The 26,738-nt window shown below is 60.9% G+C and overlaps 1 protein-coding gene across 1 annotated transcript; it reads left to right on the forward strand.

Annotated features, from left to right (window-relative positions):
* The first annotated feature begins 7,674 nt into the window (after positions 1-7,674).
* Positions 7,675-25,369, forward strand: Onecut3 (one cut homeobox 3). Its single transcript, XM_047532323.1, has 2 exons — positions 7,675-8,860; positions 25,077-25,369. The coding sequence occupies exons 1-2, from the start codon at positions 7,675-7,677 to the stop codon at positions 25,367-25,369; spliced, it is 1,479 nt and encodes a 492-aa protein (XP_047388279.1).
* The last annotated feature ends 1,369 nt before the right edge of the window (positions 25,370-26,738 follow it).

Here is a 26,738-nt window from a genome sequence, read left to right on the forward strand (position 1 = left end):
CCTGAGAAGAGGCAGAGACAACTCCACCCCAGGAGGCCGAGGATCAGAAAGTCAGGGGCACAGAGACCAGTCAAGGACTCTGGAGGGAAGCCGTAAAACCAAAGCTGGACCCCAGGCTGCCTAAGTCCACCTGTCCTGGACCCTGTGCTGCCTCCCCCAGGACCCTCCTCTAGGCCTCAGTTTGCTCACCTGTGAAGTGGGGCCCCTGTGGTCCAGCTTGGATGCAGCCAGATCTGCAGGTTCCAGAGGGGAAGGAGTTGCTTCCCTTCCCGTTGCCCACCTGGCCTCCTTCCTCCTGCCTCCCAGTGCAGAGCTGGCCTTGCTGGGTCGATGGGAGGATCAATCCCAGCAGTGGGGCCGGAGGGCCTCCTGGTTCCTCTGGGCAGCCTCTCCCCCCCTCCTCCCTGCCTTCCCTCAGTCCCTGGCCCGCCCTCTCCAGCCTGGCTCTTGTTCTTTGGGGGCTGGACACATCTTGTTGGCTCCACCTGTCAGGAGCCCTTTCTGAGCACTTTCCAGATGTGCTGCTGCTTCATTCCACGCCATGGAAGGGAGGACCGAGGCTCAGAAGGGTCAGCAACATGGGCAATGAGAACTGAGATGGGAATCCAGGCCTGGTCCTTAACCTTACGGGGACAAAGCCCCTGATGCAGGTACTGGAGGAGCCCACGGGGAGCAAGCCTGAGGGGCTGACGCGAGGCCAGCTGGCCACAGGACAGCCGCAGAGTACCTCTGAGTGACTGTCACAGAAGGCAGTCCCCCACCTGTGAAGCGGGTGCAGGAAGGAGGCCGCCCGGGAGGCCACTCCGCTTCTGGGATAGAGGGCCCTTGACTGGCAAGAGGCTGACTGGGAATCAGGAGCCTGGGATCACCTGTTTCTCCGGCAAGGTGTTGACCAGCTGTGGCTCGGCCCCTCCCTTCCTGCAGGTGCTGTGACCCTAAGGAAGCCTGTTGCTCCCCACCCCTGGCCACCTCTAAGGGGACCTTCCTGGCTAACCTGTGAGAGGAAGGACACTCCTCATGTCCCCATCAGGTCTCCTGCTCCGGTGCGAGCACAGCTGGGGCGAGGAGAGGGCTGGAGAGGGCTCCTGGAGACTCTGCCTCTTTACCTCCAATTCAGAGGGGCTTAATGATATCAGAAATGATTTGTTTTGTTTAAATTGAAGAAGAGGAAGGGAGGGAAGCCAAGCAGCCTAGCACAGGATCCACCTGGAGGGGCCTGGGTGCTTGCTGGGGGGGAGGGCTGAGCAGCAACTGCAGCCCTTAGCGCAGGGAGGAGGGACCAGGCCGGGAGGGAGGGAGAGGGCAGGGAGGCAGAGGGAGGGAGGAAGGAGGGCTGGGGGAGGGGAGGGGAAGGTCCTCCGAGACCCCAGTCAGCCCTCGCCATTTAAGACCCTCAGGCTCCCCCCCCTTGCCTTCTCAGTGGGAGAAACCAAGGCCCAGAACGAAGCCCAGCTCCAACGTCCAAAGCTGGCCGTTCCTTTCACTGCCTGAGCACCCTGCCCTGCGCGCCAGCCCTGCCCCACCCCAGCAGGGCTCCTGGGGGTCAGGCTGCCTCCCTAGCCGCTAGGCCCTTCTGCTCCTGTGTCTTTCAAGATTCACCAAGTGGAGCAGCTGGGGAGCCACCCAGGAGCCTCATATCCCCTCCACGCCTTGACCTGGCTGGGCTGAGCCACCTGGCTACTGGGGTCCAGGCCTGGAGTAGGGACCCCTTCAGTGCAGGATGCCCGCCCCTCCTGTGTACCATCATTGCACCCTCACCAGGGCCTGGGGGTCCTGGGTTCCCTGGGAGTATCGCAGGGACCCTCCTGCAGGAGAATACCATCACCCCAGAATTTAGGCAAGACTTCAGCATCCCTGGGGGAAGACCTGCTCCACTTCTGGCCAGACAGGGACACTGGAGCACATCCAGGCCAGACACACCAACTGGACACATGTCAAGGCTCGAGGTCAGCTCACTGGTGGCCGGAGGCACACCTCAGAGCCTCCCTCTCCTCCACTTCCTCATCCGACACATGGGAACCATGGGGGGCCCCCTCCCCACCAGGCAGAGCGTTGGAATGATGGAAATGGACCGCTGGGTGAAGCTCCCCAGGGGACTGGGGACCCCGTCCAGGAAGGAGTCTGCTGCTGACGGAACAAGGGAGAGAAACAGCTTCCTTCCTGCATGGGCGACTCACCTGTGGGCTCGGGGCAAACCCCTCCCACCAGACAGGCACTCACCGGACAGGCCGCCAGCTCCATTCCCACCCCGTCTGACTGGGGGAGTCTTCCAAAGGGCCCCTGGAGCCCTCCCTGCTTTGCTTCCCAGCCTGGAAGACAAACCCTCGGGCTCTGGGCCTGGCATTCCAGGCTGACTCTCACCCTGCCCCCACCAGCTTGAGGCAGGCTCCATCTCACTGACTCATTCAACAAACATTTCCTAATGGAGGCCTGTGAGGTGCCGGGACCAGGCTGATAGCAGACTCCAGCCCCTGCTCTACCCGCTTCTCAATCACACGGAGTCTTTTCATCCCTTGATGCACTCCTATGTATCCTCAAGACCCAGTTTCTAGGTCCCTCCTCGGAGACAGGAGGTTCCGCTCCCTGTGTCCTGACCTGGGTGCCTGCAGTGGAGTGCAGCACTTGTCTTTTCCTCCAAAACTTGAGAGCTCTAGGTGGGCCGGGGTGGGGGTGGGGGGGTCGGGGCACACAGAGAGGTTTATTAAAATAAGTGAGAAGCTCAGTTTCACCACCCTGCCTGCGCATGCAGATTCTTGCTGGTGAGGTTGCCTCGGAGACAGGACTCGGGTGTGGTCAGATAAATGGCACATTAATGGGTCGCCACCTGCCTGGAATGAGGTAGGAGGGGGAGGGATCAGATGCCCAGGGTAGCCCACCTGCATTGGACCCTGGGAGCGGGGCGGGGTCCTCACTCTGGGCTGGGACCTTGGTCTCCAAGTGTGGGACGCAAGCGCCTGTCCTTTCACGTTTCTACAGTCCTGTTCACAGTCTGGACACATCAGGGTGTCCACCCAGGCAAGTTCTGGCTTGGGGACCCCATGCTAAGTCTGCATCTGGGAGGGCCACGGGTCTACAGCCCCACTCATCCAACCCCTGGCCTCGGCCACCCAACCGCAGCGCTGTGCTCCAAGATCCGCGGCTGGCTTTCTGCAAGAACACTGGGACTAATACATATAATTTTTTCCTACGGTTTTAATCGTCAAAGGACCTGCCTTCCAGGAAGGGCGCTCAGGGAGTTAAGTGATAACCGGGCAAGCTAGGGGCACAGGGTCTAGCTCAGCGACGCCAGGAGCACACCCCGGCGGGGGCGGCAGTTGGGTGACTCCTGAGAGACGCGCTCCACGCGGGTTTCGTTGCGCCGGGGAAGTCCGCGGCCTGCAATGCCCAGCCACGCAGGGTCAGAGGAGTTCAGGGGGAGGGAGCCCTGGAGCTCTCTGCCCCGTCCGGTTCCTTTCCCCACCCCCAGGGACGGCAGCCAACACCCCGCCCGACCTGGCCTCAGTTTCCCAGACTGCAGTACAAACTTGCAGTTTTCTCCTGAGCGCACGGTGCGGAGAGACGATCTCAAAAGAGCCGAGAAAAAAGGGGTCCGGGCCTGCGGGAGGGAACGCACTGCTGTCCCCACCCACACCTGGCTGCGCCTCAGACCCCTATCCAGCGCCGGGATCTGCACCCGACCGGCGGCGCGCAGAGGAAGCGAAAGCAGGGGAAGCGGGCGAGGGAGATCGGACAGATCTTGGGTAAACCTTTCCTCTCCCCTCGCCGGAACTCGGACACCGCAGCCCCAGCCTGTCACTTTCTGGGTGGGGAAACCGAGGCGCGGGCAGGGCAGTGTCCCCCTGCGCCCTCCCCAGCGGAGTGGTGACCGGGCGGAATTCCCTTCTCTAATTGCTTGCCTCCGGGCCGAGGGAGGGGGCAGGGGACGCGGGCCCCAGGGCTGCCCCACCTCGTCCCCTGCCGCCCAGCCCCGGTGCCCCAAGCAAACAAGTGCGGTGTTTGCCGAGCGCGCGGCGGGCAGCGCGGCCCAAGAGCGAGGAGGATTCGATGGAGCCGCGCGCCGGCGGCGGGGGCGACGAAGCCCGGGCGGGCGCGGGGATCGATCCGGCGCAGCTGTCGCGGAAGAGCCCGGGAAGCATCCACGCCGCGGGCCCCGGCGCCCCGGACCGCGCGCAGGAATCCCGGGACGCTGGGCCCTCCGGAGGCGAAACCCCAGAGTCGGCCCACGGGGGGTGCGACGCCGGGGACGTTCCCGGGGCGGCCGTCCAGGAGTGGAGCCTGCGGACTCCGTGCAGTCCGGCCCGCCCCGCCCGGGCCGAAAAGTCCGCCCTTCCTCCGTCCGAACCGAGGCCCTGACCCCGCCCGAACGAAGGCGGCGGCAGCCGGCGGGACGCGCCCGGATTGGCGGCCGGGACTTGGGGCGCCCGCAGGTTCGGGGGCTGAGGAAGCGGCGGCGCGGACCTCTGGCTCCAGCGGGGTGGAGCGGGTATGAATCTCCGTGATTTAGTAAAACCTCGCTCCAATAAAAGGGGAGAAGGGTGACAGTGGCTGGTGACTCTCATTTCCTCGGGCGACAGACCCAACCAAGGAATCCGCGGCGGACTGCGGAGACAGCTGGGAAGGCCGGAGAGGGAAACTTCGGGTGCCCACCCCCACGCCCCAATATTCTTAGCTGCCACGGGAGAGCTGAGAACAGGGACGGCCGTGGATAAATGATACCGATTAAGCCACATTCAAGCTTTGAGTGGTTTTCTGGAGGTGGAAGCGACAGAGCCCACTGGACTCCAGAGTCAGAAGCCCCGAGCCTCAGCGGGTGCTTCCCTTGCCGACTTTCACAGCCCTCGAGTTAGGTCTCAGAGGCTGCTCTTCCCAGCTTCACTCAGGTCTGGGCTGGCACAGAGAGGGTGGGTGCCTGCCCGGCGCTGCCCAGCTAGAGCTGAGGCACCCCTAGGCGCATAAGCTGGCGCCTAGAGTCAATCTCCAATTTTCCCGGAGGGGATACTGAGGCCAGAGAGCTTCTGCGACATGTCTGAGGTCCCACAGGGACAGGGATGGGGGCGCCCTGCCCCCATCCAGCACACCCCTCCCCCACCCGCAATTTGCCTAATGACCCTGGATCGATCAACGCCCCAGCCACCCGCCTGCCCCATGGCCGGCTCAATTCTATTTCGCTAATTACTAAGAACCAATGCTGGGGGCCCCTGGCACCAGGGGGCCACATTCCCCCTCTAGGGACTAGCAAAATTTTGCTCCATCTCTCTAGTGGGACCACAGCTTCTACAAAGGGCCAGATCCCTGTCCCTGAGGGACCCCAAGTTCCCCAACCTAAGATCGAGGACTGGACACACCTGGACAAGGCCCAGTTCAGGAGCTGGGAGGCCCCTTTCAGTTGTAAGGGACAATCCTGAGGTAGCAGAGAAGCAGCCACTATCTCAAAGTCCAGATCCAACTCTCTCCTTCAAATGGTGGCTTTCCCCATTTGAAAAGTCACAGTGCTTGTTATAAAAATGAAAACAATGGGGCTGTAGAAGATGTATAAAGAAGGAAGCCCAGATCGTCCCCAATACCTCCCCAGCAAGCTGCCCACAGCTGGCATCTGGGACAACGTCCCTCTCTGTTTCCACCCGTAGAGACCTAAGCCCCAGCTCCCCTTCTCTGAGCCCAGGATGTTATAGTTGTACAGCAGTTGATTGATTTTTAGAACCCACGATTATTTTTAATTATCTGTGATTGTTGCTAAGTAGAATTGGGGACTTCAGAGTCAGCCCAAGCACAGCCAGACTCCCCCTCCCGCCCCGAGAGAGCTGAAAGGGGAGGGGGAAAGTCACCTGCCCAGACCAGGCCCCCCACCTAGTAGAAAAGTGTGATGGTGTATACAACCTGAAACTGTACACAAGCCCTGAAGTGGGGAAGTCCGAGGACCTGTGTTTGGCTGGGGTGGTGTTGGCTTTTGGACAACACCAGAATGGAGGGGACAAACTGGGTCTGAACCATAAGGGAACGGGTGGTGTGAGGGAAGTGTGCCTGATAAAGAGCAGGTGCTCACTGGATGCTCAGTCCTAAGCACCAAGCACTAACAGGGGTCCCCGTCCGCCCTATCCCACCCGGGCGTTGGAGCACACCACTCTACTTCTACCCCCAAGCTCAGGTGCTGGATCAACCATTGCCCCCCACAGCCCAGTCCACGCAGGCACAGCCCCCTCCCTGCCCGGGGATAGCACAGACCCTCCTCACCCTTCTCCCCACCACAGAAGACTGGCACCGGGTCTGGCCTAGCCACACTGCTGGACACGGACTCGCCAATGTGCAGCCAGGTCCACAGGGGCCAGAGAATCATTCTGAAAGTCTGAGGTTGCCCAGCAGGTTGCATGTAGGGGGCAGTGAGCCCCTGACTGGGTCCTCCCTGGCCCTGGACTTAGACCCCTACTTCTAAATGGTTTACCCTGGGGACGATGTCATGGGAGGGAAGGAAGAGGGCTGGGGCTGCATTTTGGATACCCTCCTACCTTCAGACTCAGGCTCCAAGATGGGAGGACCCTCCAGGGGGGACCTGGGTACTCTGGACCCTCCTCTCTGACCTGCATCTCATCCCCTGGAGGGATCTTGTCTACAGAGATCCCTCTGATTATAGAAAGCCCCTCTGTTTACCCCATTTCCAAGAGGACCCTGGGCCTTGCCTGTCTCCAGGGGGTGAAAAGCACCTTGGCTTCCCCCACCCAAGGAAAACTCCAGGGACATGGAAATAGGACATGTGTCCTCGGCCTCTCTGGGCTGGAGGGTGACAGGTAATTGTGAATGGTAACCCTCAGGCTCCTGGCACGTGGGATGGGAGGAAAGTAGAAGGACCCTGGAATTGGGAGGGGCCTTTGGAACACCAGAGGCTGGATATTCCATTGCACATTTGGGGAAACTGAGGTCCACGTGGCTGATCTTGACACCTGGGGCAAGGTAGACTGTGACCTCCCTCTTTCCCCACTTCTCCCCCAAAAAGGTCATGTGAGGCACTGTGACTCCCTGTCTGCCTGAGGGCAGAGCTTGCAGAAGCCACCTTCTTCCTGGGGTTCTGTGCAGGGGGCAGAGGAGATCTCTGGAAGTCCATCACTCACACTCCCAGGTATTCTGAGGAGGTGAACTAGGATCCATGCAGGAAAGTCACATTCCAGGCTCTCTGGGAAGAACCACAAAGCATAGACTCGGAGGCGAGGCCCCTGCCCTCCCTTTGACCGAAACTGTCCTCAGATCCCCATTCACTGTACCGGGAGCTTTACGGTACCGGCGGCCCCAGGGGGCCGGAAAGGCTTAGGGATACCGAACCTAGAACCCCGGGTCTGGCCCCCTCCGGCCAGGTTGACCCACTCCAGCCTGCTTCGCGCTCGAGGGGGCCGGGGCGGGCGGAGAGCCAGGCGGCAGGAGGCAGCGGCGGCGGGAGCCGGTGGGCGGGGGCGCTGACGTCAGACCCGGGCCCGGGCGCCAGCGGCTGCTCCCCCGCCACATCCTGGTGGCCGTGCTCGCAGCCGGGCCGGGCCGTGCGCCGCGTAGCCGGGCAGCCTCGCGCGCAGCCACCGGGGAGCAGGCGGGGGCCATGCAGCGGCCTTGAGCGCGCCAGGCCGGCGCCGAACAGCGCGCGCGTCGGGCGGGAGGCCGAGCCGGCGAGCGGCCAGCGCACGGCGGCGGAGCATGGAGCTGAGCCTGGAGAGCCTGGGGGGGCTGCACGGTGTGGCCCACGCGCAGGCGGGCGAGCTGCTGAGCCCGGGCCACGCGCGCTCGGCGGCGGCACAGCACCGCAGCCTGGTGGCGCCCGGGCGCCCGGGTCTGGTGGCCGGCATGGCCAGCCTGCTGGACGGCGGCGGCGGCGGCGGCGGGGGCGCCGGGGGCGCGGGCGGCGCGAGCAGCGCAGGCGGCGGCGCCGACTTCCGCGGGGAGCTGGCGGGCCCTCTGCACCCAGCCATGGGTATGGCCTGCGAGGCGCCAGGTCTGGGTGGCACCTACACGACGCTCACGCCCCTGCAGCACCTGCCGCCTCTCGCCGCTGTAGCCGACAAGTTCCACCAGCACGCCGCTGCCGCGGCCGTGGCGGGAGCGCACGCCGGCCACCCCCACGCACACCCGCACCCGGCGGCCGCGCCGCCCCCGCCGCCCCCGCCGCAACGCCTGGCTGCCAGTGTGAGCGGCAGCTTCACCCTCATGCGCGACGAGCGTGCTGCGCTCGCCTCTGTGGGCCATCTCTATGGGCCCTATGGAAAGGAGCTGCCCGCCATGGGGTCGCCGCTGTCACCGCTGCCCAACGCGTTACCGCCGGCGCTGCACAGCGCCCCTCAGCCGCCGCCGCCGCCACCGCCGCCGCTGGCTGCCTACGGGGCGCCGGGCCACCTGGCCGGGGACAAGCTGCTGCCGCCCGCTGCCTTCGAGCCGCACGCCGCGCTGCTGGGGCGAGCCGAGGACGCGCTGGCCCGAGGGCTGCCCGGAGGCGGAGGCGGTGCAGGTAGTGGTGGATCGGGCGGCGGAGGCGCCGCGGGGTTGCTGGCGCCGCTCGGAGGGCTGGCGGCTGCCGGGGCGCATGGGCCGCACTCTGGCGGCAGCGGCCCAGGCGGAGGCAGCGGCGGCCCCGGGGCGGGCACCGCGGCCGAGGAGATCAACACCAAGGAGGTGGCGCAGCGCATCACCGCGGAGCTGAAGCGCTACAGCATTCCGCAGGCCATCTTCGCGCAGCGCATCCTGTGCCGCTCTCAGGGCACGCTCTCCGACCTGCTGCGCAACCCCAAGCCGTGGAGCAAGCTCAAGTCGGGCCGCGAGACCTTCCGCAGGATGTGGAAGTGGCTACAGGAGCCGGAGTTCCAGCGCATGTCGGCGCTGCGCCTCGCAGGTAGGAGCGCGTCACTCACCGCCCGGTCCCAGAGCGCGGGCTCTGGGTTCCCCAGCGACAAGCCGCGAGGCGGCAGTGCGCCCGGACCCTCTCCCTGCGCTCCTACCAGGAGCCCTGCTAGTCCGGGCGGGCTCACGGAAGGCTAGGTTGCGGTCTGAGCTTCTGCGGGTTTGTACTGACACCAAAAGGGAGAAAGGAATTGCGAGGGTTCCCTCCACCTTGTCACCCCGCTACCCTTTCCGGACGGGTAGGGGTCCCTAGTCCTTTTGGACTGCTGGGAGGGTCCCAGCCGCTCCCCGAAGCATCGCTCAGTGTAGTTCATTGTGTGTGTGTGTGTGTGTGTGTGTGTGTGTACACGATCGCGCGCGCGCCTAGAAAGGGGTGGTGTTGCTGCTGTGTCCCCGGACAAGTCACTGCTGTCAGCTCCGCGTGCCACTCCCCTCCTCCTGACGCGCCCAAGAAGAGGGACCGCTGAGCGTCCAGCCCCGGGCCATGGAGTCGGTGCTCAGCCCCAGCCCCGGCGCTCTCTTCTTTGTAGCTCAGCCCCTGCGATCGATAGCCCCCTCCCCCACTCCGGCCGCTGGCAAAGGTCACCCGAGAATGGGCGGGGGAGGGGCGGCCCTGGGGACCCTCAGCTCTGGCGGCCCAGAGGCCTTCACACCCGAGTCGAGCCCCGCCTCTGCCCGCGTTTGCTCCTGGCTGGGGTGCGGGCGCCCACCTTGCAATCCCGGTCTGTCTTTCTCCCTTCTACTTCGCATCCCTCTGTCCCGACAAACTGCTCTTTATTTTTAGCTTGCTCCCAGGATTTCTCCAGTTCCTCCTCCTTCTTTCTTCTCTCTGTTGCCTCAATCTCTCTCAATCCCGTCCAGGCAGCAGCCTTCTGGGGATCCCCATTTCTCCTCCCTTCTCGCTGACCGTAGCTGGGTCTCCAGGAACCCAGGTCAGAACCCTATATCCTGTGTCTGCCAGGGTGCAAGAGAGCTCCTGGCCTAGGAAGGAGGTCTCTCCCTAGCCATGTTGGGGAGGGGGCTGCACACCCCTGCCACAGGGACAATAGCAGCTTCCAGTGCCAGATCGATTGGCTTCTCCAGCACACAAGGGCGAGGAGGGTGGGGGCAGGCGGGGGCTCAAGCCAGACTCCCCATTAGCCAGGAGACAAGCAGGGTTTGACTGCACCCCTGCTCATCCCACCAAGCAGGGGGTGGGGAAGAAGGTGCCACCCCCCCCCCAAGCCTTGCTCTCTTCACACCCAGGCAGACTGGACAGCCTCCTGGAGGCCAGCACACTCAGGCATGCCTCAGTTTCCCCTTCTGAAAACCAGGTGTCTAACTGGAGCCTCATATGGGATTCTTGGATTTTCCACTTGGAGTCACGGGGAAATAAACTGCCTTTTGAATGTGGCAGGCAACTATATCCCCCAGCGGGTTGCTGGGCCGTGTTAGAAATGGCTGCTAGAACCTGGACAGTTTCCGGTGAGGGTTGGACCACTGTGTCCTGTTCCCATGACACATGCGGGGGCACATGTGGTCTCACTGTGGATGCTCAGTCCACAGTGGCGGCCTGCAGCGTGTGATGCGTGTGACCTCAGGTGGTAGAGAGCACATCCCATCTGCTCTGTGGAAGGGGAGCCCTCTCCAGGAGCGAGCCGCTGTCACTGAGCAGGTGTTTTATATGCCTCTGTGCCCAAATCCAGGGCATACATTTGGGGGCCGCTACACCACCGCAGGTGCACCCTGAATTGACCAGAGTCGTGGCATTTCCCACAGCAGCTTACTATGTAAGATGACCCTTCAGTGGCATTCAAATGGCATGTTTGGGGGGCCCACGGATCACCCAGAGCATCACCAGCCAAGACAGAAGTGCACGCCCCCTTGGGAAGGAGGGCACTGCTCGGGGAACAGTGCCACGGTGGCTGGAGACTGCCGGGTGCCCCAGCCCTTGGTCTGTGCTCCTCCGCCCACCGCCTGGTCCCCAGGCCCATTGCCTGCTTGCAGCTGTTGTGATTACGGAGTGAAACTGAGGCGCGGCTGGGGTTCTGGATCCCTTCCTGACTCTGCAGCCAACCCGGAACCTTCCCAGCCTGTTTCCCCATTTAGGAAACTAGCTAGAATAGAGGCCATCTCAGTAGCCTGGGGCGACAGGAGGGTGAGAAGGGCTCGGCACACACTGGGCCTCGGGCAGGACACTGGGACATAATGAACCTAATGAACCGGGACCACTGACTTGTCCCCAGGTCTGCCGGTCAGCCCAGCCTGACCTTCCCTCTCCCCTTGCGGGCGCGCACACCTGCACCCTGCACCCGCGAGGTCCGAGGCGGCGAGGCTGCGGGGTAATTAGGCTCCGGCCGAGGCCTTTAGTTCCGGTCGCTGCGCAAATGAAGAGCGGTTAAGTGGCGGCAAATCGTGCGGTTAGCGGGAGGCGGCGGGGCGCGTCCCCACTCCACAGCCGCCCTGCAAGGCGACAGCCCCAAGCACCTGCAGACGCCCCAAGTCGCGGCGCTCAGCCACCGGCCTCAGCACAATTCCAACCCCGAGGGGCAGACGCACCCTGCCTCCACCCTCCCGGGCCCAGCGCGGCCAAACCTCCTACCTTTCCCACGGCCTCCGCCCCGTCCCAGAACTTTCTGCCCCCGTCCTCTTGACGCTGGCCGCAGGTCAGCCACTCGTCCCTGAACCGCGAGTGTCTCCCAGGTGCGGGAGAGAAAGGGACACCGAAGGTCAAGGACAGAGGCGCGCAGATAGGAGAGGGAAGGAAAGGGACCATGGGGGAGGAGACAGAAAGCAGAAAGTAAAGAGAACTGCAGGGAGGAGCGCGGCGAAGAAGAAGAGCAGACCGAAACAGGCGCAGGGAAGGCCAGAGCGAGACAAAGCAGGCGCCCGAGCAGAGGTGAGAGCGAGCCTCGGGCAGGGAGAAGGAGGAAATCCGCGGTTTCTTTGTCTGATTGAGACGCCCAGGAAATCCCCTAAAGAGCTGAGTCCCAGGCCGGGCCGCCGCTTCCGTGTGCCTCATTTTGCCCATCTGTAAAACGTGCATGTTTTGGTGGTGGAGCGAGGTTCTGACTGTGACAAGCTGATTCTGGGTCCTGCAAATGCCGGCAAGTCCCAGTCTGCAGCCCCCGACCCCATTCCCACTGGGCTGGGGGCTTCACCCAGGGTCTCCTTGCGGAGGCCCCTCCCCCGCAAACTGTGATTATGGGAGAGGGGCTGGGGGAGGGGCGGGACGGTCGATGAATTCGAATTACCGTCTCTAATTCATCACTGTGCCTGGGTCGATAGCTTCGGCCATCTTCAAATATTGTTTAAATTGCAACTCCGGAGGAAAAGTATTTTTTTGTAACTGATCAGAAAAATATACATATACATAATAAAATATCAGATGGGGTCCGTGGAAAAGGGGGCCCTGTCTTTGTCCTTCTCCTCCTCCTGCTTCTTACTGAGCAGGGTGCTGAGGCGGAGCCCCGAACCCCTGAGGGATGGTGGAGACCATCGTGAAGAAAACCAAGGCAGGGAGGGATCCAGGGCCAATGGAATGCTTGGCCCCTAGATGGGAAAATTTGTCAGAAGATCAAAACCAGAGCTGTTTCTGGCACTGGGTGGGCAGAGAGGGTGCTGGGGGTTCAGAGGGGTTGGGAATGGAAAAGGAAAAGAGGGGCACGTTGGTCCCAGCCAGGCTCCGTGGGCCTGTTCTGTACATCAACCCCAATCTGCTTCCACCATCCAGGACGGGGTTGATATGGGGGAGGCCCCAGCCCAACAGTGCAAGCTTCGAGTCCGGGTAGAGACAGCTGTCCCCTCTTAAAGACCCCATTCCCTCTGTGAAGACCTTACCTCTTACAGACACCCCAGAAAGGAGCTCTGGCCCCAGGGGGCAGCATACCAGTGTCGGGGACCTCGGAGACCCGGGTCATCGGGGCTGCATCCCTGACGGAATGATCTCAGGCAGGAGTCTGAGCTTCCGTTTCCCCATCTCAGAAATGGATGGAATTAAATGACCCCTCAGAGAGTGGGCCAAGGTGCTGGAGGGGAACCGTGAGCCCGAGACCCACGGAGGGGCCTGGAGGGACTCTGCAGGTACCCACAGGGGAATTCCCAGGGCAGGGGCTCTAAGTGCCGGATCCAGGAGAGATCACCATGCATGATGCCCAGTGTGGCTTTGGTGTCCCCAGCACGTGCCCTCCCTCTCAGGGAGCACAAGCTGGGACCATGCCTGGGATCCGGTGGAGATGCAGGGAGGGAAGGCAGTGCAGGCATGGGCAGGATCACCTGGGATACCTGGGTCCTCGTCCCCACTCGAGAAGTAAGAGATGCAACGGTCTGTGCAACTCCCTTTTCAATTAACTGCAGTTACTGTGCCCACTTTACAGACAAGCAAAGCTGAGGCTGAGGGCCAGGAGGGCACCTGCCAAAGCCGCGCCCCTTTATGATTCAGAGCCAGGCTCCAGCAGCCTCAGCATCCATAATGGGGGAGTGTGGGGGATTCCAGCTCCTCTACCTGCTGAGCCCAGGCTTGGGCAGCCCAAGCACCCTGACCTCCTAGTCACGCAGGGAGGGCTCCCTGGAGCTGGCTGGGAGTGGGGAGGCCCTCTGAGGCCAGAGCCGGAGCGGGGTGCCCGCTGGGCATGGCGCTGTCTAGTTTACGGGCTGCTTGGGTGGCCCTCTGGTGGGTGACTGTGACCAGATCCACCTTTCCTGTTTACTGGAGCCACTCATTTTAGCAGTGGGGCCTGTGCTTCCCCCTCCAGCTCCTTAGAGGAAGACAGTTCCCACCAGAGTCCCCAAGGAGAGGGGTGAGGGCCAGGTTTCAGCTTCCTCCCATCCAACTGGGTCGACCAGGGTCCCTGCTCTTCTGCCTTTCCCAATGCCAAGCCCCTAGGGTGAGCCTGGGCCCAGCACTGAGGTCCAGCCCCCACCAGGACCAGGCACAATAACTCCTCTCTGTGATGACATTGGAGTGCCTTGGTAGGACAGTCACTTCCACATCCTCCATATCACCGAAGAAGCCCAGAGATGATCTGGGGAGTTGACTGCTTGGCAGGAGGATGGACTGACATTCAGGCCCTTTATTCAGCCCCTTTATTTAAGTCCCCTTAGGTTAAGTCTCAACCCAGCGTCCCCCCATCTCCTCTTTAAATCTCTCTCCCATTCCTGTGTTTGTTTCTTCCCTATCAACCATTACCACTCTAGTCTGAACCGCCCACCCCACCTGCTGCAGTCACCTCCTTACTGGTCTTCCCCGTTCACCCCTTTCTTCTCTCTCCCACAAGCTCAGGGGGCCTTTTATGGGCACTTGGAAGCCTGGCGCTCCCCACAGTTCCATGAGACCCTCTCAGAGCCCTTGAGATGTGGAGGTAGCTTCCTGTCCAATCTCTTCTGACTCTCATCTTCCTGCATGGACAGGGAGGGCACTTCTAACTGGGGGGACCCATGGGGACAAAGGCTGGGACGCAGGGAAGTTGGGGCAGCTGTAGGGAGTGAGGCCAGGCCCCTGCAGCCTCTTTGTGTGTAGCAGCAAGCGGCCCAGCTTAACCAAAGGAGCTCAAGCTGGTTTGGATCAAGTTTTTAATTAAATATAGACCCTGATCAATATGAAGGCCGCACTAATGGGGGAGGGGAGAGGCTGGGCCCAGAACCGGGGGCTGGGAGGTCTGCCTGACCTTGGGCAGGCCCAGGACACCTGCAGCCTCAGTTTCCCCTCTGCCAAGTAGGTGTAGATGTGTGTGGAGATAGAAACTGCCATCCTTTCACCTGGAGCCTTGCCGGCTGGGCAGGTGTCTGGGCGAGGGGCCCCAGACTCAACACGCAAAGGCACAAAGTTACAGCAGAGAAACAAGAACGGAGAGATGCGTGGGAGAGCTGCGGGCCGTGGTGTCACGCCCGGGAGACCGCGAGGGTAGGCATTCACAGGACAGGTGTGCAGACCCAGACTCTGACCCCCACCACCTGCAGACAGCTTTGGCACCTGGAGGCAGCAGAGAGGCCGGCGGGCATCTGAAGACCTGTCTCCAGGCGCAGCGCTGCGCAGTTTGGAGACGGCGCGCGGGTGGCTGAAGGTCGTCCAGCCTCCACGTGCGTCAGCCAGTCGAGCTCTTCCCGCGCCTGGGGGAAGAGTCCCGGGCGCTGGGAGCGGGTCGAGCCTGCTCGCAGGGTGAACGGGACGCTGGGCGGGGACGACGGGAGCCCACTCCTCCCGCGTTCTCGGGACCCTCGCCGGGACGCCCGTGAGTCTGTCGGGCCCACCTGCAGAGCCGCCCAGTCGTTCCGGAGCCGCCGCGTTCCGCACCTCCACCCTCGCGGAGAGCCCGACCCTAGAAGCACGCGGTGCGCGCTCGCCCTCCGCGGCCCTCGGCAGCCCCGAGGGATCTGGGCGCGAGAGGCCGGGCGGAAGCAGACCGCGACCCCTGCGCTGCCGGCGACCTCTACACTTAAGGGCTCAAAGACGGAGCGCGGCCCTCAGTGCGCCGGTTTCCACCCCGGAGGAGCCCCGGGGTCGCAGCCTTCGGCCCGCGGCCTCCTCGGTGGCGCCCAGGGCGGCGCGGCGCCGGTGCGCTCAGCACGCCGGCTCCGTCCTCTTACTGCCGCAGCGTTTCCCGGGGTTCTTTAAAGAAGAGTCTGTGCTGTTTAAAAAGAGGTGACACGTCAGTTTCCAGATTAGTCTTGTTCTTTTTCACGGGGCTGGGGATTGAACCCAGTGGCAAGGTGCACCGCGCTGAGCTAGATCCGCAGCCCTTTTCATTTCTTAAAAGCTTGAGACAGGCTCTCCCTCAGGGGCTGAAGCCGGTCTCCGACTTGCCATCTTCCTGCCTCAGCCTCCAAGTCTAGATGAGCAGAGGCTGCCATCCCTCCTTCCTGGTGGGAGGCGGGCTTTCCGGTTCTTCCCCAAAGGGTCTGCACTGAAAGAGGCAGCAATTGTTTTCTTTTTCCTTTCCTTTTTCCAAGATCTGGGGTTCGATTAAAAAGAAAGAAAAAAGGCCAGGGAGAAAACTGTAAACAAGAGCCTCAAGTATATGAGCCTCCCCAGGCCGGCGAGTGGGCAGTGAAGAGAGCTTTTTGCTGGCTGCCTAGTAGTCTAGTATTTGCTTTTCATTCTTTATTTAACTGCTTCCTCTTCCTGCCCACACGTAGGCTGTTTAAAATCGTTTGCCCTCCCACAGGGCTGCAGGGAATGAGCCAGGAGGGGTGGTCACTTTGCTGTGTTTATCTGTGGATTAATTTCCTAATAATTGCAATGCTGGGTCAGCCCCGTCCCTTTTCCTGAGCGGCCTCTCCTGACCGGTTCCTTATCTGTTTCCTTTCCGGCCATCTTTTTCAAATTCATTTCTCAGTGTCGGATCCTGAATGTCTTTTTGAAAACCAAAGCTCCTTGCAGGTGTGGGCGTGTGTGTGTGCAGTGTGTACCTGGGCCACTAAGTCGGTTGCCCCCAGGGAGGGTGCCCGAATGCGGGTCCCTGGGGCTGGATGTTGTCCATGAGTCACCCCCTGCCCCCACCCTAGGGGGAGCCGTGGGGGCGGGCAGAGAGGGTGCTGACCGCTGGCTGCCCTGGTAAGTCTTTGAAAGGTTCAGAACTAAATTACAATGGGGCCATTAATATGCCATCAGAGGAGGTGGGTGGGAGAGAGGGAGGTGGGCCTCTACCAAGATGGGGTGCTGGCTGCAGGTGGGCACGCTGGCCTCCTGACTGGAGGCAGAGAAGGGACAGGGTGGGCACTGGTAAGGGCCGGGCGGCCTCTGGGGCCTCACTGAGCGTGAGGACCTGACTCTGAACCCTCTTTTTGAAGAAAGCTCCACACCCTGTCCACCCTGGTGACCCCTCTTCTGGCTGGTCCAGGCTGCGGGATTTAGAGTGTTTGCCCTGGACCCTGCTCCTGAGGGAGGACGGGAGACCTTGGCCGAGTCCTCTGTCTCTGGGTCTCTGGCTGGAAGAGGCCAGTGGGGGATGCTCAGAACCGCTGGGCCGGGCAGGGACAGGCCACCAGGGCGGGGGATGTCAGTGTCCCCATATCTGGGGCCTGGCTGCTGGTGGTCAGGGCAGGAGGTGTTGCCACGGAAACCGGCCATCATCCCAGCCGGAGACCAGGCTGTGTATTGAATTGTCTGCTCAGTGAAGCTGGAGCCCAGTGAGGGCAGAGGTGGCCAGAGGAAGGGGCCAGCGTCTCTGGTTCCTGCCCCCTCCTCCCCACCCCTTGCCCAAGTGGACCCACAGGTGGGGGAAGCGCCCCACACTGCTGCCCAGCAGAAGGGCCCCTGGCTGCATCCGGGGACCGTTTCTTCCTCTACCACTGAGCACCCTCCCCTGTAGCCTTCCTGTCACCGCCAGCCTGGGGGCCTTGCCTCCCAGTGCCCCGCCTCAGGCCCTGCGGCTGGGTCAGCCTGGCCTCCTCTGGGCTTCGCTGACCCTCCCCCAGCCGTCACCAATGCCAGTTCCACCCTCCCAACCCACGGCCACCCCAGGGAGCCAGGCCTCCCCAAGCACCCCTCCAGGCTGCTCAGCGGGAAACCTGGCTTCCCTGCTCCTGTGTCTACTGGAGGTCAGAGAGCACTGCTTCCCACGCGGGTCGCTCCTCGGGGATGCCTCTGACTGGCCCCCCGGCAGGTGTCCACCACGTGCAGGAGGAGGCAGGAGAGAGCTGCGGGACTTGCCGTGGGCTTGGACCCTCATGACCCTTGCACGGTGGGGCCCTGGTGTCCGCCTGCAGGTGGGGACCCCAGAGTCATGGGCTACGGTGGGACCCTTGATAAGACAAGAAACCGGAGGCCCAAAGCCCAGGGTGAGTGTTCAAGGCCACTTGGCCCATGGAGCGCAGCGCAGCGTCCCCACTGACCTGGAGTAGGGGGGCAGGCAGAGGGACCTCCCTGGCTCCACAGAGCTCAAGTGAACGGAGCCGAGGGCCACGCCTACCTTGCTGCTCCGGAGCTAGTGCTCTGGCTATGGGCACAGGCACTCCTGGTTCCCTGCGGGTGGTCCTGACCTCAGCCCCGCACCCCCCGGGAGTCCTGCAGGGCCTGAGCCGCAGATTCAGCCCCTTTGCAGCTCAGCTAGGGATGGTCCTGGTCAGAAGCACAGAGGACCCCCCTGACCCCACTGACCCAGGGAGCAGGCAGGGACTGCACCTCACGGGCACTCACCACCCACACACCCAGAGTCACCAAGGGCCTCTGGAGGAGGGGGAGGGAAGCAGGAGTGGGGAGGGAGAGAAAGGGGCGGAGGGGGAGGGGAGGCAGGCGGGGGAGGGGGCTGAGTTGGGAGGAAGAGGGCCAGGAGGGAGGCCACCTCTTTCAGAGAGGACTGTGGCCAACAGGTGCACCCCCAGCTCCAGCCGCAGCCAGGATTCTCTCTGATCCATGGAGGGGTGACCTGACCCAGGCCAGCACCCCCACCCAACCCCGGCTGAGAGCCACCCCCAACCTCCCAACCCTGCCAGGCCCTCCACCAGCACCAGCCGGTCCCCTCAGCAGAGTCCAGGGAGAGGGGACAAGCAGCCCGTGTCTCCTAGAACTATTCCTGCTGAGGGAGCCAGGGCTCTGAGGGGTGAGCGAAAGGACTTGCGGGGGAGCCCCGTGCTGGGACCCCAGGGGCAGGTGCAGCCCAGCTCCCCACTCCTGTCAGCTCTCCACGCCTCCTCTCCAGGAAGGTTCCAGAAGAGCTGATGAGGGTCTGAGCTGGGAGAGCCTCACGGCCCCGCCCAGCTTCTCTCAGAAGCTCAGCCTCACCTCCTTCAGGGCGTTGGCCTAAACTTTGGCACAGTCCCCACGGCAGGGTCCACACCGGGCAGTAACCCTAGGGCACTGGTGGCCTGCTGACCCCAGCAGCTTTCTGAAGAGGCAGGGAGTAGAGGTGCACACGCTGTGGAGGCAAGTCCCAGGGGTCTGACCAAAGGGCTTGCGTCCTGAACTGGGGTCCTGTGGTCCCCCACTGCCCCTGTACAGCCAACAGGCCTGTCCCTTGCTTAGGCTGGGGCAGGACAGCTGCCCTCTGCTGGACCTAGTGGGAACAGTAAGGGACCACCAGGCAAAGGAGGTGACACTCCCGGCGGCGTGTCCCCACCCCTTCCAGGAGATGCCCCAATCCTGTGGCTTGTTCCTGGAGGTCAAGGGACAGCCGCCCTGAGACAGGAGTCTGGACGCTGCCCATAGGCCCCGGTTAGCGTGTCTGCTGGGCCCTGAGTATGAGTTTGACTCAGGACAGACCTCAGTCTCTTCTGCATGATGGCTGGTGTCCTCCAAGGGCTGCTGGACCCTCCAGGACCCTCCAGGAGCCAGTCCTAGCTCCTCATTCCTAGAGCCCTCGAGGACAAGGTGGAGGCGACTGATGTTCTGAAATCAGAGCTTCGGGGATCTTTTGCTCTTAGTTTCAAAGACTCAGTCCCTGGGCTGGGGAGATGGCTCAGTTGGTAGAGTGCTTACCTTGCATTGCCCTGGGTTCAAATCCCGACACCACAAAAAAAGAAAAAAAGAAAGAAAGAAAATATGGCAGAGAAGAGGCAAGAGCAGGCTGAAGCTGGGGATCAGCATGAACCTCCAGGGAGAGAGGAGGGGGTGGGGTGCACTCTGGGGGAGGGAACAGCCAGTGCAAAGGCCCAGGCCTGATTCAGATGAGGCCAGTGTGGCTGAGGAGGAGCTGAGTGGAGAGGTGAGGACAGGGTGACTGGAGGAAGGCGGGAGAGGGCTCAGGGTGACTGGCCGGCACCGCAAAAACGTCCTTCCCAAGTTTACAAATGAGGGGACTGAGGCTTGCATGGGCCGGGTCGGGGAATGACTCCCCTTCAGTCCCAGAGCAAGCCTGCTGTCCCCCAGCCCCAAGAGTCCCACAAGATGGTCCCACCAGCCGCTCCTCCAGCTGTCACAAACCCACGGGTAGAGGCCAGGGGCTGTACCTGAGGCTCCTCTCCATCCAGAGCCTGGGAAGTGACCTCTGTGCTGGGCATGTGCAGGCGGGCCTGGGGTGGGCTCTGAGGTGTGGACGGACTGTGGGAGGTGCAGGTGGAGGTGGGGTGCTCTTGCTGGTGGTCATGGTGGAGGCCAAGAGAGCAGGGCAGGTCGTGGTGATAGCAGAGGCTGGTGGTGTGGCGAGGGGTGGGGAGGCCAGGGTGATGGACACAGAGGGGGCGTGGTGGTGGCAGCAGAGGGGCCAGCAGGGAGGGGCTGGCAATGGTTAGTGGAAGCAACGGGGACAGAGGCACAGGAGGTGGCAGGACAGAGGGAGAGTGGTACCAGAGGAGGTGGGGCAGGTGGTGGAGTCCTGATGGAGGACACATGGGGGCCGAGGGAGTGCAGGCGATGCCGGAGCAGTAACGCTGATGGTGGAGGCAGAACTGATGGTCTAAGAGGTGGTGCTGATGGAGCTGGTGCAGATGGTGGAGGTGATGGTGGAGGCATGAGAAGAACTGATGCTGATGTGGAGGAGGGGATGCAGGAGGAGGAGATGGAGAAGGAGGAGATGGGAGAGGTGGAGGTGATGGAGGGGGTGGTAGTGGAGGAGGAGGGGATGGAAAAGGGGATGGGAGAGGAGGTGATGGAGGAGGTAGTGGTGAAGGAAGTGATAAAGGCAGAGGTGATGGTGGTAGAATTGATACAGATGATGGAGATGATGGAGGAGAAGGTGTTAGTGGAGGGTGGAAGAATTGACACTGAAGGAGATGATGATGGAGGTGAAGGTGAAGGAGGTGGAGGTGGGGTAGGAGAAGGAGGTGAAGGAGGCGGTGGAGATGAAGAAGGAGATGGACGTAGAGAAGGTGGAGGAGGAGATGATGTTGGAGGAGGAGATAGAGGTGGAGGAGAAGGATACAGGGGGAGGAGGAGATGGAGGTGAAGGAGGAGGAGGAGAAGATGGAAGCGGAGATGAAGGAGATGGAGGTGGAGATGGAGAAGGTGGAGGAGGGAAAGGTGGAGGAGATGGAGGAGGAGTTGGAGGTGGAGGAGGAGATGGAGGAGATGATGTTGGAGAACAAGTTGGAGGTGGAAGTGATAGTGGGGGAGGAGATGGAGGTGGAGGAGGAGGAGGTGGTGGAGGAGATGATGTTGGAGGAGGAAGTGTTGGAGGTGGAGGAGGAGGTGGAGGTGGAGGAAGAGGAGAAAGAGATGGAGGTGGGAGGAGGAAGATTCAAGGGGGAGGAGGAGATGGAGATGGAGGTGGAGGAGGAGGAGATGATGTTGGACGAGGAGGCCTGGAGGTGCCCTGAACTGACACTGACCTGGAGAGGTGGCGGAGGCTCAGGAGGTGGGGCCACAGCGGCCTTGGGTGGTCGGCGGGAGTGGCTGAGTCCGGGCTTCTCATCCCAGCTCCCCTCTCCCCTGCTCTCGGTACCCTAGTCCCCTCGCAGCCTCTTTTCCACTCCAGTGAAAGGCTGGACTGGGGCGGCCGCCCGGGCTGGCCAGGGCTGCGCCGGGGCCTGGCGCTCCGCAGGGGCTGTGGGGGAAGGGACGAACGACAGAAGCCGCTCCCGGTAAACAGCTCCGACGGGAGCGCGATCGATTGGGGCTGTGAGGAGCTGTAATTAGATTGAACGCCGGGAAGGGCGGGGGACAGCCGAGCCTCTTTCTGCTGTGATCGACAAAACGCGAAGTTTTTCCCTCGACTCCGCTGCGCAAGCCCCTCCCCCAGCCTCTGTCTCTGGGTCCCCATTAGGCGCAGGATGGAGACCCGGAGGACCCAGCCTTCCCTCCTCGCAAGGTCCCTGGAGGTCAGCTCTGGCTGCAGGGTGCCGGGCCAGTGGCTCGCCTTCGGGTTCACACCTTGTGGAACTATTATCACAGGAACGGAAGGGTAGGATGCACCGAGGGCCTTGGCACCAAAGTCCTGTGAGCCTTCCGTGGAGTCTGCAAGTCCGTCCCTGCTGTAACTGAAGTGTGAATTCAGGAGTAAGTGGCTGCGAATGAATGAAGGATGACTGAGTCGAAGGCCTGTCACCTCGAGCCTGGGCGTTTTGATCCCTGCCCGGAGCCCAGGTGCCTGCTCCCTGCAGACCTTCACAGGGTGGCCAAGCCCTGAGGAGGTCAGGGTGGTTCCTGGCATTTCTGTAGTGTTTTTCATGCATGTGAAAATATAAACATATGCACCTGTTCCCCCGCCTGCTGTGTACCAAAAGGCTGCCTGGTACACTGTCCATCGCTGAAACTGTGCCAAATAGATGCATCTTGGTGCAGGGCAGTGAACCCAGTCCCTCACACATATGCTTATGCTTTACCACTCGGCTACAACCCCGGCTCCACCCTCTGTCAGCTTCTCAGTATAGGTACAAATGCAGCCTTTTGCCTAGATCAATATGCAGTGACTAATGTTATTATTGTTTTCTTGCATGTTGTCCACAACTGACCCCGTAGAATACTAGGATTTCATGTTCTTTCTGGTAGAAATGTTTGATGCTCCAGGAGCTAATACTTGCTAATCCCAAATTCTTCCCATATTCCCCAACAAAACACAGGATAGGATTGAATAGGATTAGGTGAATAGGATTTTCCTCACTTATCAGGTCACCTCCTCTTAACCATCCGAGGGGCTCTTGCTCCAGTCTTGAGTAGGGCTGCTCTTCTGGGGCAGGTCTCTGATGGGTTCCTCCAGTGGCCTTCCAGGGTATCCCTATCCCCATCCTGAAGGGGCCCCTTTCTCTTTCCTAACTTTGATCACTTTTCCTGAATTCCATATCTCCCTTTTTTGATCTACCTCTGCATTTGAATGGAGTACATCCTCCAGTAGCTTTCTGAGAAAGGCTATGCAGAACGCCAACTTGACTGTATCTTTATTCTGCCTTCATGCCTGATGTTTGGAAATTTGGCAATTCTATCAGAATATATATTTTCCCTCAGAATTTTGGAAGCATTTATGCATGTGTGGATGCACATGCACATATAAATAATATGCTTAATCACAACCTTTAAAAACTTTAAACATTAAGGTTAATAAAAAAAAGAATTTTGGAAGTATTGTCCTATACTCTCTTTGTTTCTGAGAAGCCCAAGGTCACTCTGATTCTCCATTCTTTGTATGACATCTGGTTTCCCTTTCTGGAAGCTTTCAGGATTTTTTCTTTATTTCTAGTACTCTGAAATTTCACAAGGATGAGTCTTGGCCAGTGCCTTTTCTCATTCACTGATGTGAATAATTGATAGACTCTTAACAAGAAGACTCATATCCTTCAATCTGGAATTAATTTTTACATTATTTGATCATCTCTTCTTCCAGTGTTAGATTACCTCTTGATCAAATGACAAAGCTGCTAATGACCATCCTCTAACTTCATGATAATTTTTTTCTCCATCATTGCATCTACTCTGTTTTCTTTTCTGGGACATTTGTTTAACTTTATCATCCAATCTTTACAAAAAATAATTTTATTCCAGCTATTATATTATTATTATTATATTTTTGCTGTGCTGGGGATTGAACCCAAGGGCTTGCACATGCTAGGTAAGCACTCTATTACTGAGTTACAGTCCAATCCCCCCTTTTTCGTTTTCTTTCTCTTTAATTGTTCTTTTTATTTAGTAGCATCATGATCTTGTTTCATGGATACATTTCTCTCACCCCCCAACAATATTGACAGCTTTCCCTGTTTCGTTTATTTCTTTCTGAAATTTAACAATTTCTCTCAATACTCTCTCCATCCCATTAGATAATTTTCTAAAATATCCAGTAACTTGTGTCCATCTTGCTTAATCATAAAATCTGAAGCAGTCAATTAGAAGCTCTGAACATCCTTCTCAGAGGGAGAGGGAGAGAGATGGTGCCAATTCACACTCTAAATAGGCAAAATCCTGTCCCCAAGAAATGAGTCACGGGGAAGGGAATATTTATTTATTCATTATTTAACTTACTCATGTGGTGCCAGAGGTTGAACCCAGGGGTGCTTAACCACTGAGCCATTTTTTATCTTTTATTTTGAGACAGGGTCTTGCTAAGTTGCTTAGCACCTCACTATGTTGCTGAGGCTGGCTTTGAACTTGTGATCCTCCTGCCTCAGCCTCCTGAGCTGCTGGGATTACGGCAGGCACCCCCTTGCCCAGTTTATTCATTTATTGTCGAAGACATAGGTGGACATCTGGTTCGAACTCTTCTGGAACCAAACACCTTGCTGTGTGCTCCCACTAGGCCACCAAGGCTGGCAGGAGGGGCTGGCAGCAGGGACCCACTAACACATCCTGCCTTTGTCCTCATCTGGAGGACAGAGCACGGGGGAAGGAAGGGGCTGGAGTGACACGTGGGAGGGGACAGACGCCCAGCGCTTCTGATCAGGCTGAAGCTGAGGCCACAGGCTCCCGAGCCGAGCCGTGCAGCTCGGGACAGTCCTGGTGGGCGACACCCACTGCACCCAGCAGCGGGCCCTGCGCAGGCTCCCCGCTCTTCCCCTTCCTGAGCCTCTGCGGTGGTGGGCAGTGGCCTGTCCCTTGGGAGTGGGCAGGATGGCCCCGCACCCTCACTGTCCCCTCCAAGCCCTCAGCCTTAGACCACCTCGGCGGCCAAGGGCTGCGAAGAAGTCTGCCCCTCTAAGGTCTCAGCCTGCTCCTGTGGGAGGGGCCGCTATCTGCTTTGGGTCGGGGACTCTGGTGTCTGCCTGGCAGGGGTCCCCAGGGCCATCGGGCCCCACAGGGGGAAGGTCTGGACAGTCACTGCCTTTCGCAGAACCTGGGAGCTGGGGATGAGGCTGATTAACTGGCCACTTTTCCCACCCAGGTCCACAGTGATTGAATAATTCATGGTGGAATTTCTGTCAGTTCCCCAACGTCCCTCATTGGACGGGGAAAGGAGGGGAAAACCTAGCCTTGGAGGGTTGGGGACAGGAATCTAGAGGGGAGTTTGAGGGGCTTGGGGGCAGAGGCTGGGGAGGGTCCCTGGGATGGGCACCCGGCGGGGGATTGGAGCTGGCCAGCCCGTGCCTGTGGAGAGTGCTCACTCTGTGACCTTTTCTCTGTCCCCCTGCGACCCTACCTGCCTCCCGCCCCCTGACCGTCCTCACCTTCCTCTCCGGCTCCCTCCCTCTCGCCTCCCTCTCGTGGTCCTTCCTGCTACCCCTTCTCTGCACATTCGCTGCTTCTGTCTCGTGGTTCCCCGTTCCCTGCTCGTCCCCTGCACCTGTCCGTCCTGTCCGCCTTCCGCCCCGCTATGTCCTCCCACCGCCGCTGCCTCCCGCCCCTCTCCCTCCCGGTGCCGGACCTCCTGGCTCGCCCTCCGGCCGGGTCCCCGCGGCCGCCGCGCGGTGGCGCTGTGGTGGCCCTGCGCCCGCAGCCTGCAAGCGCAAGGAGCAGGAGCAGCAGAAGGAGCGCGCGCTGCAGCCCAAGAAGCAGCGCCTGGTGTTCACCGACCTGCAGCGGCGCACGCTGATCGCCATCTTCAAGGAGAACAAGCGGCCGTCGAAGGAGATGCAGGTCACCATCTCGCAGCAGCTCGGCCTGGAGCTCAACACCGTCAGCAACTTCTTCATGAACGCGCGGCGCCGCTGCATGAACCGCTGGGCCGAGGAGCCGGGCGCCGCCCCCGGGGGCCCTGCGGGGGCCGCCGCCACCTTCTCCAAGGCCTGAGGCTCCGCTCCCGCCCGGCGCCGCAGGGCGCCGCGCGCCGCGCCGGGAGGGGACCGCACACCCCAGCCCGAGCGCACAAAGGGCCCCTCCTCCCTCCATCCCACCCAGGCCAGAGGGGTCGGCAGAAAGGGTGCCCCAGCCCCTCGATCCAGGACGCCCAGGGGCCTCGAGGAAAACCAGGCTCACTGTGTTGTTACCTAAAGCGGGTCAAGAAGCACATACTAGAAATATAAACCGGGTATTTAAAAAAAGGAATTTTAAGAATAACTAGCCCCTTTCGCCAGACCCCCGACCCAGGAGGAAGGCAGGGGACCTGCCCTCTTCCTCCCCAGCGCCTCCGTGGAGGAGGCGCCCTGTGTGCCCTTGTCCCCTCCCCGAGAACTCGGCCCCTTGGAAGTCGCCAAAACCCACGTCAAGCTGGATCCTTGCAGTGCCCCCGCCCACCCCAAGCCACCCCCTCCGCTGGCAGGACGGCGCCCCACAGCCCAGAGCTGCCCCTCCCAGCGGCCAGGACTCCTTGTGCCAAGAATTGCCTGCCTTAAAGCCTGGGGAGGGGGCCTGCGGGCCAGCGCCCTTCCCGCCCCCACCCCAGGCGCCAGGGTCCAGCTCCAACATGCGGGTAGATCCCAGACGCCTCCCTCCCCGCACCCTTGGTTATTCACTTTATCTCCAGGCACCTTGACGAGTGGACCAGGGACCCACGCACCCCAGGAACAGGAAGACGACGTCGGGTCCCCCAGACCCTGCCGCAGAGCACCCAGCTGCCCAGGCCTGTGCTGGCCTCTGCCCTGACCCTCTGGAATTCACCATGCCACCCCTTCCTCATGGGGTGCAGAACTCACCTGCAGGAGATGGTGGGGGAACCTCGCGCTGGTCACATCTCTCTCCACGGAGAGAAGGACGGTGTTGAAGACGTTGGAATCTGCCTGCTCCATTTTTTGCCAAAAAGGGGGGGGGGTGAGAAAGGAAGATGAGCACCCACCCACCCTGCTCATCCTGTCTGGTCTGGGTGACCTCCAAGACTGGCCAGCAGCTGGATCCCAGGAACCTAGCTCCCTGGGGTTCCAGACCAGAGGCCAGAAGGAACCCCCTCCTCTGGCCCCACCTGTGGGCCGCCTCCCAGGGAGGGCCCTCCCGCTTCCCCTGGAGAATGCAAGAGACATTGCTAATGAAATCCCCCTAGGTAAAGGCTACCTCACTCAACGTTCAAGTCTGTGATTGGAAAAATCACACCTGATACCAAAGATTCCCCCAAGGACTTGTGCTGGATGCTAGGGTTCCCTGCAGCCTCGGCCAGGGGCCGCCCTTCCCCCAGAGCGCCAGAGAATGAGAGGGAGAGAGGATAGCGAGGTCGATGAGTGCCTTTTTC

Source organism: Sciurus carolinensis, chromosome 17 (assembly GCF_902686445.1).
Source record: "Sciurus carolinensis chromosome 17, mSciCar1.2, whole genome shotgun sequence".
NCBI classification, from domain to species: Eukaryota; Metazoa; Chordata; class Mammalia; order Rodentia; family Sciuridae; genus Sciurus; species Sciurus carolinensis.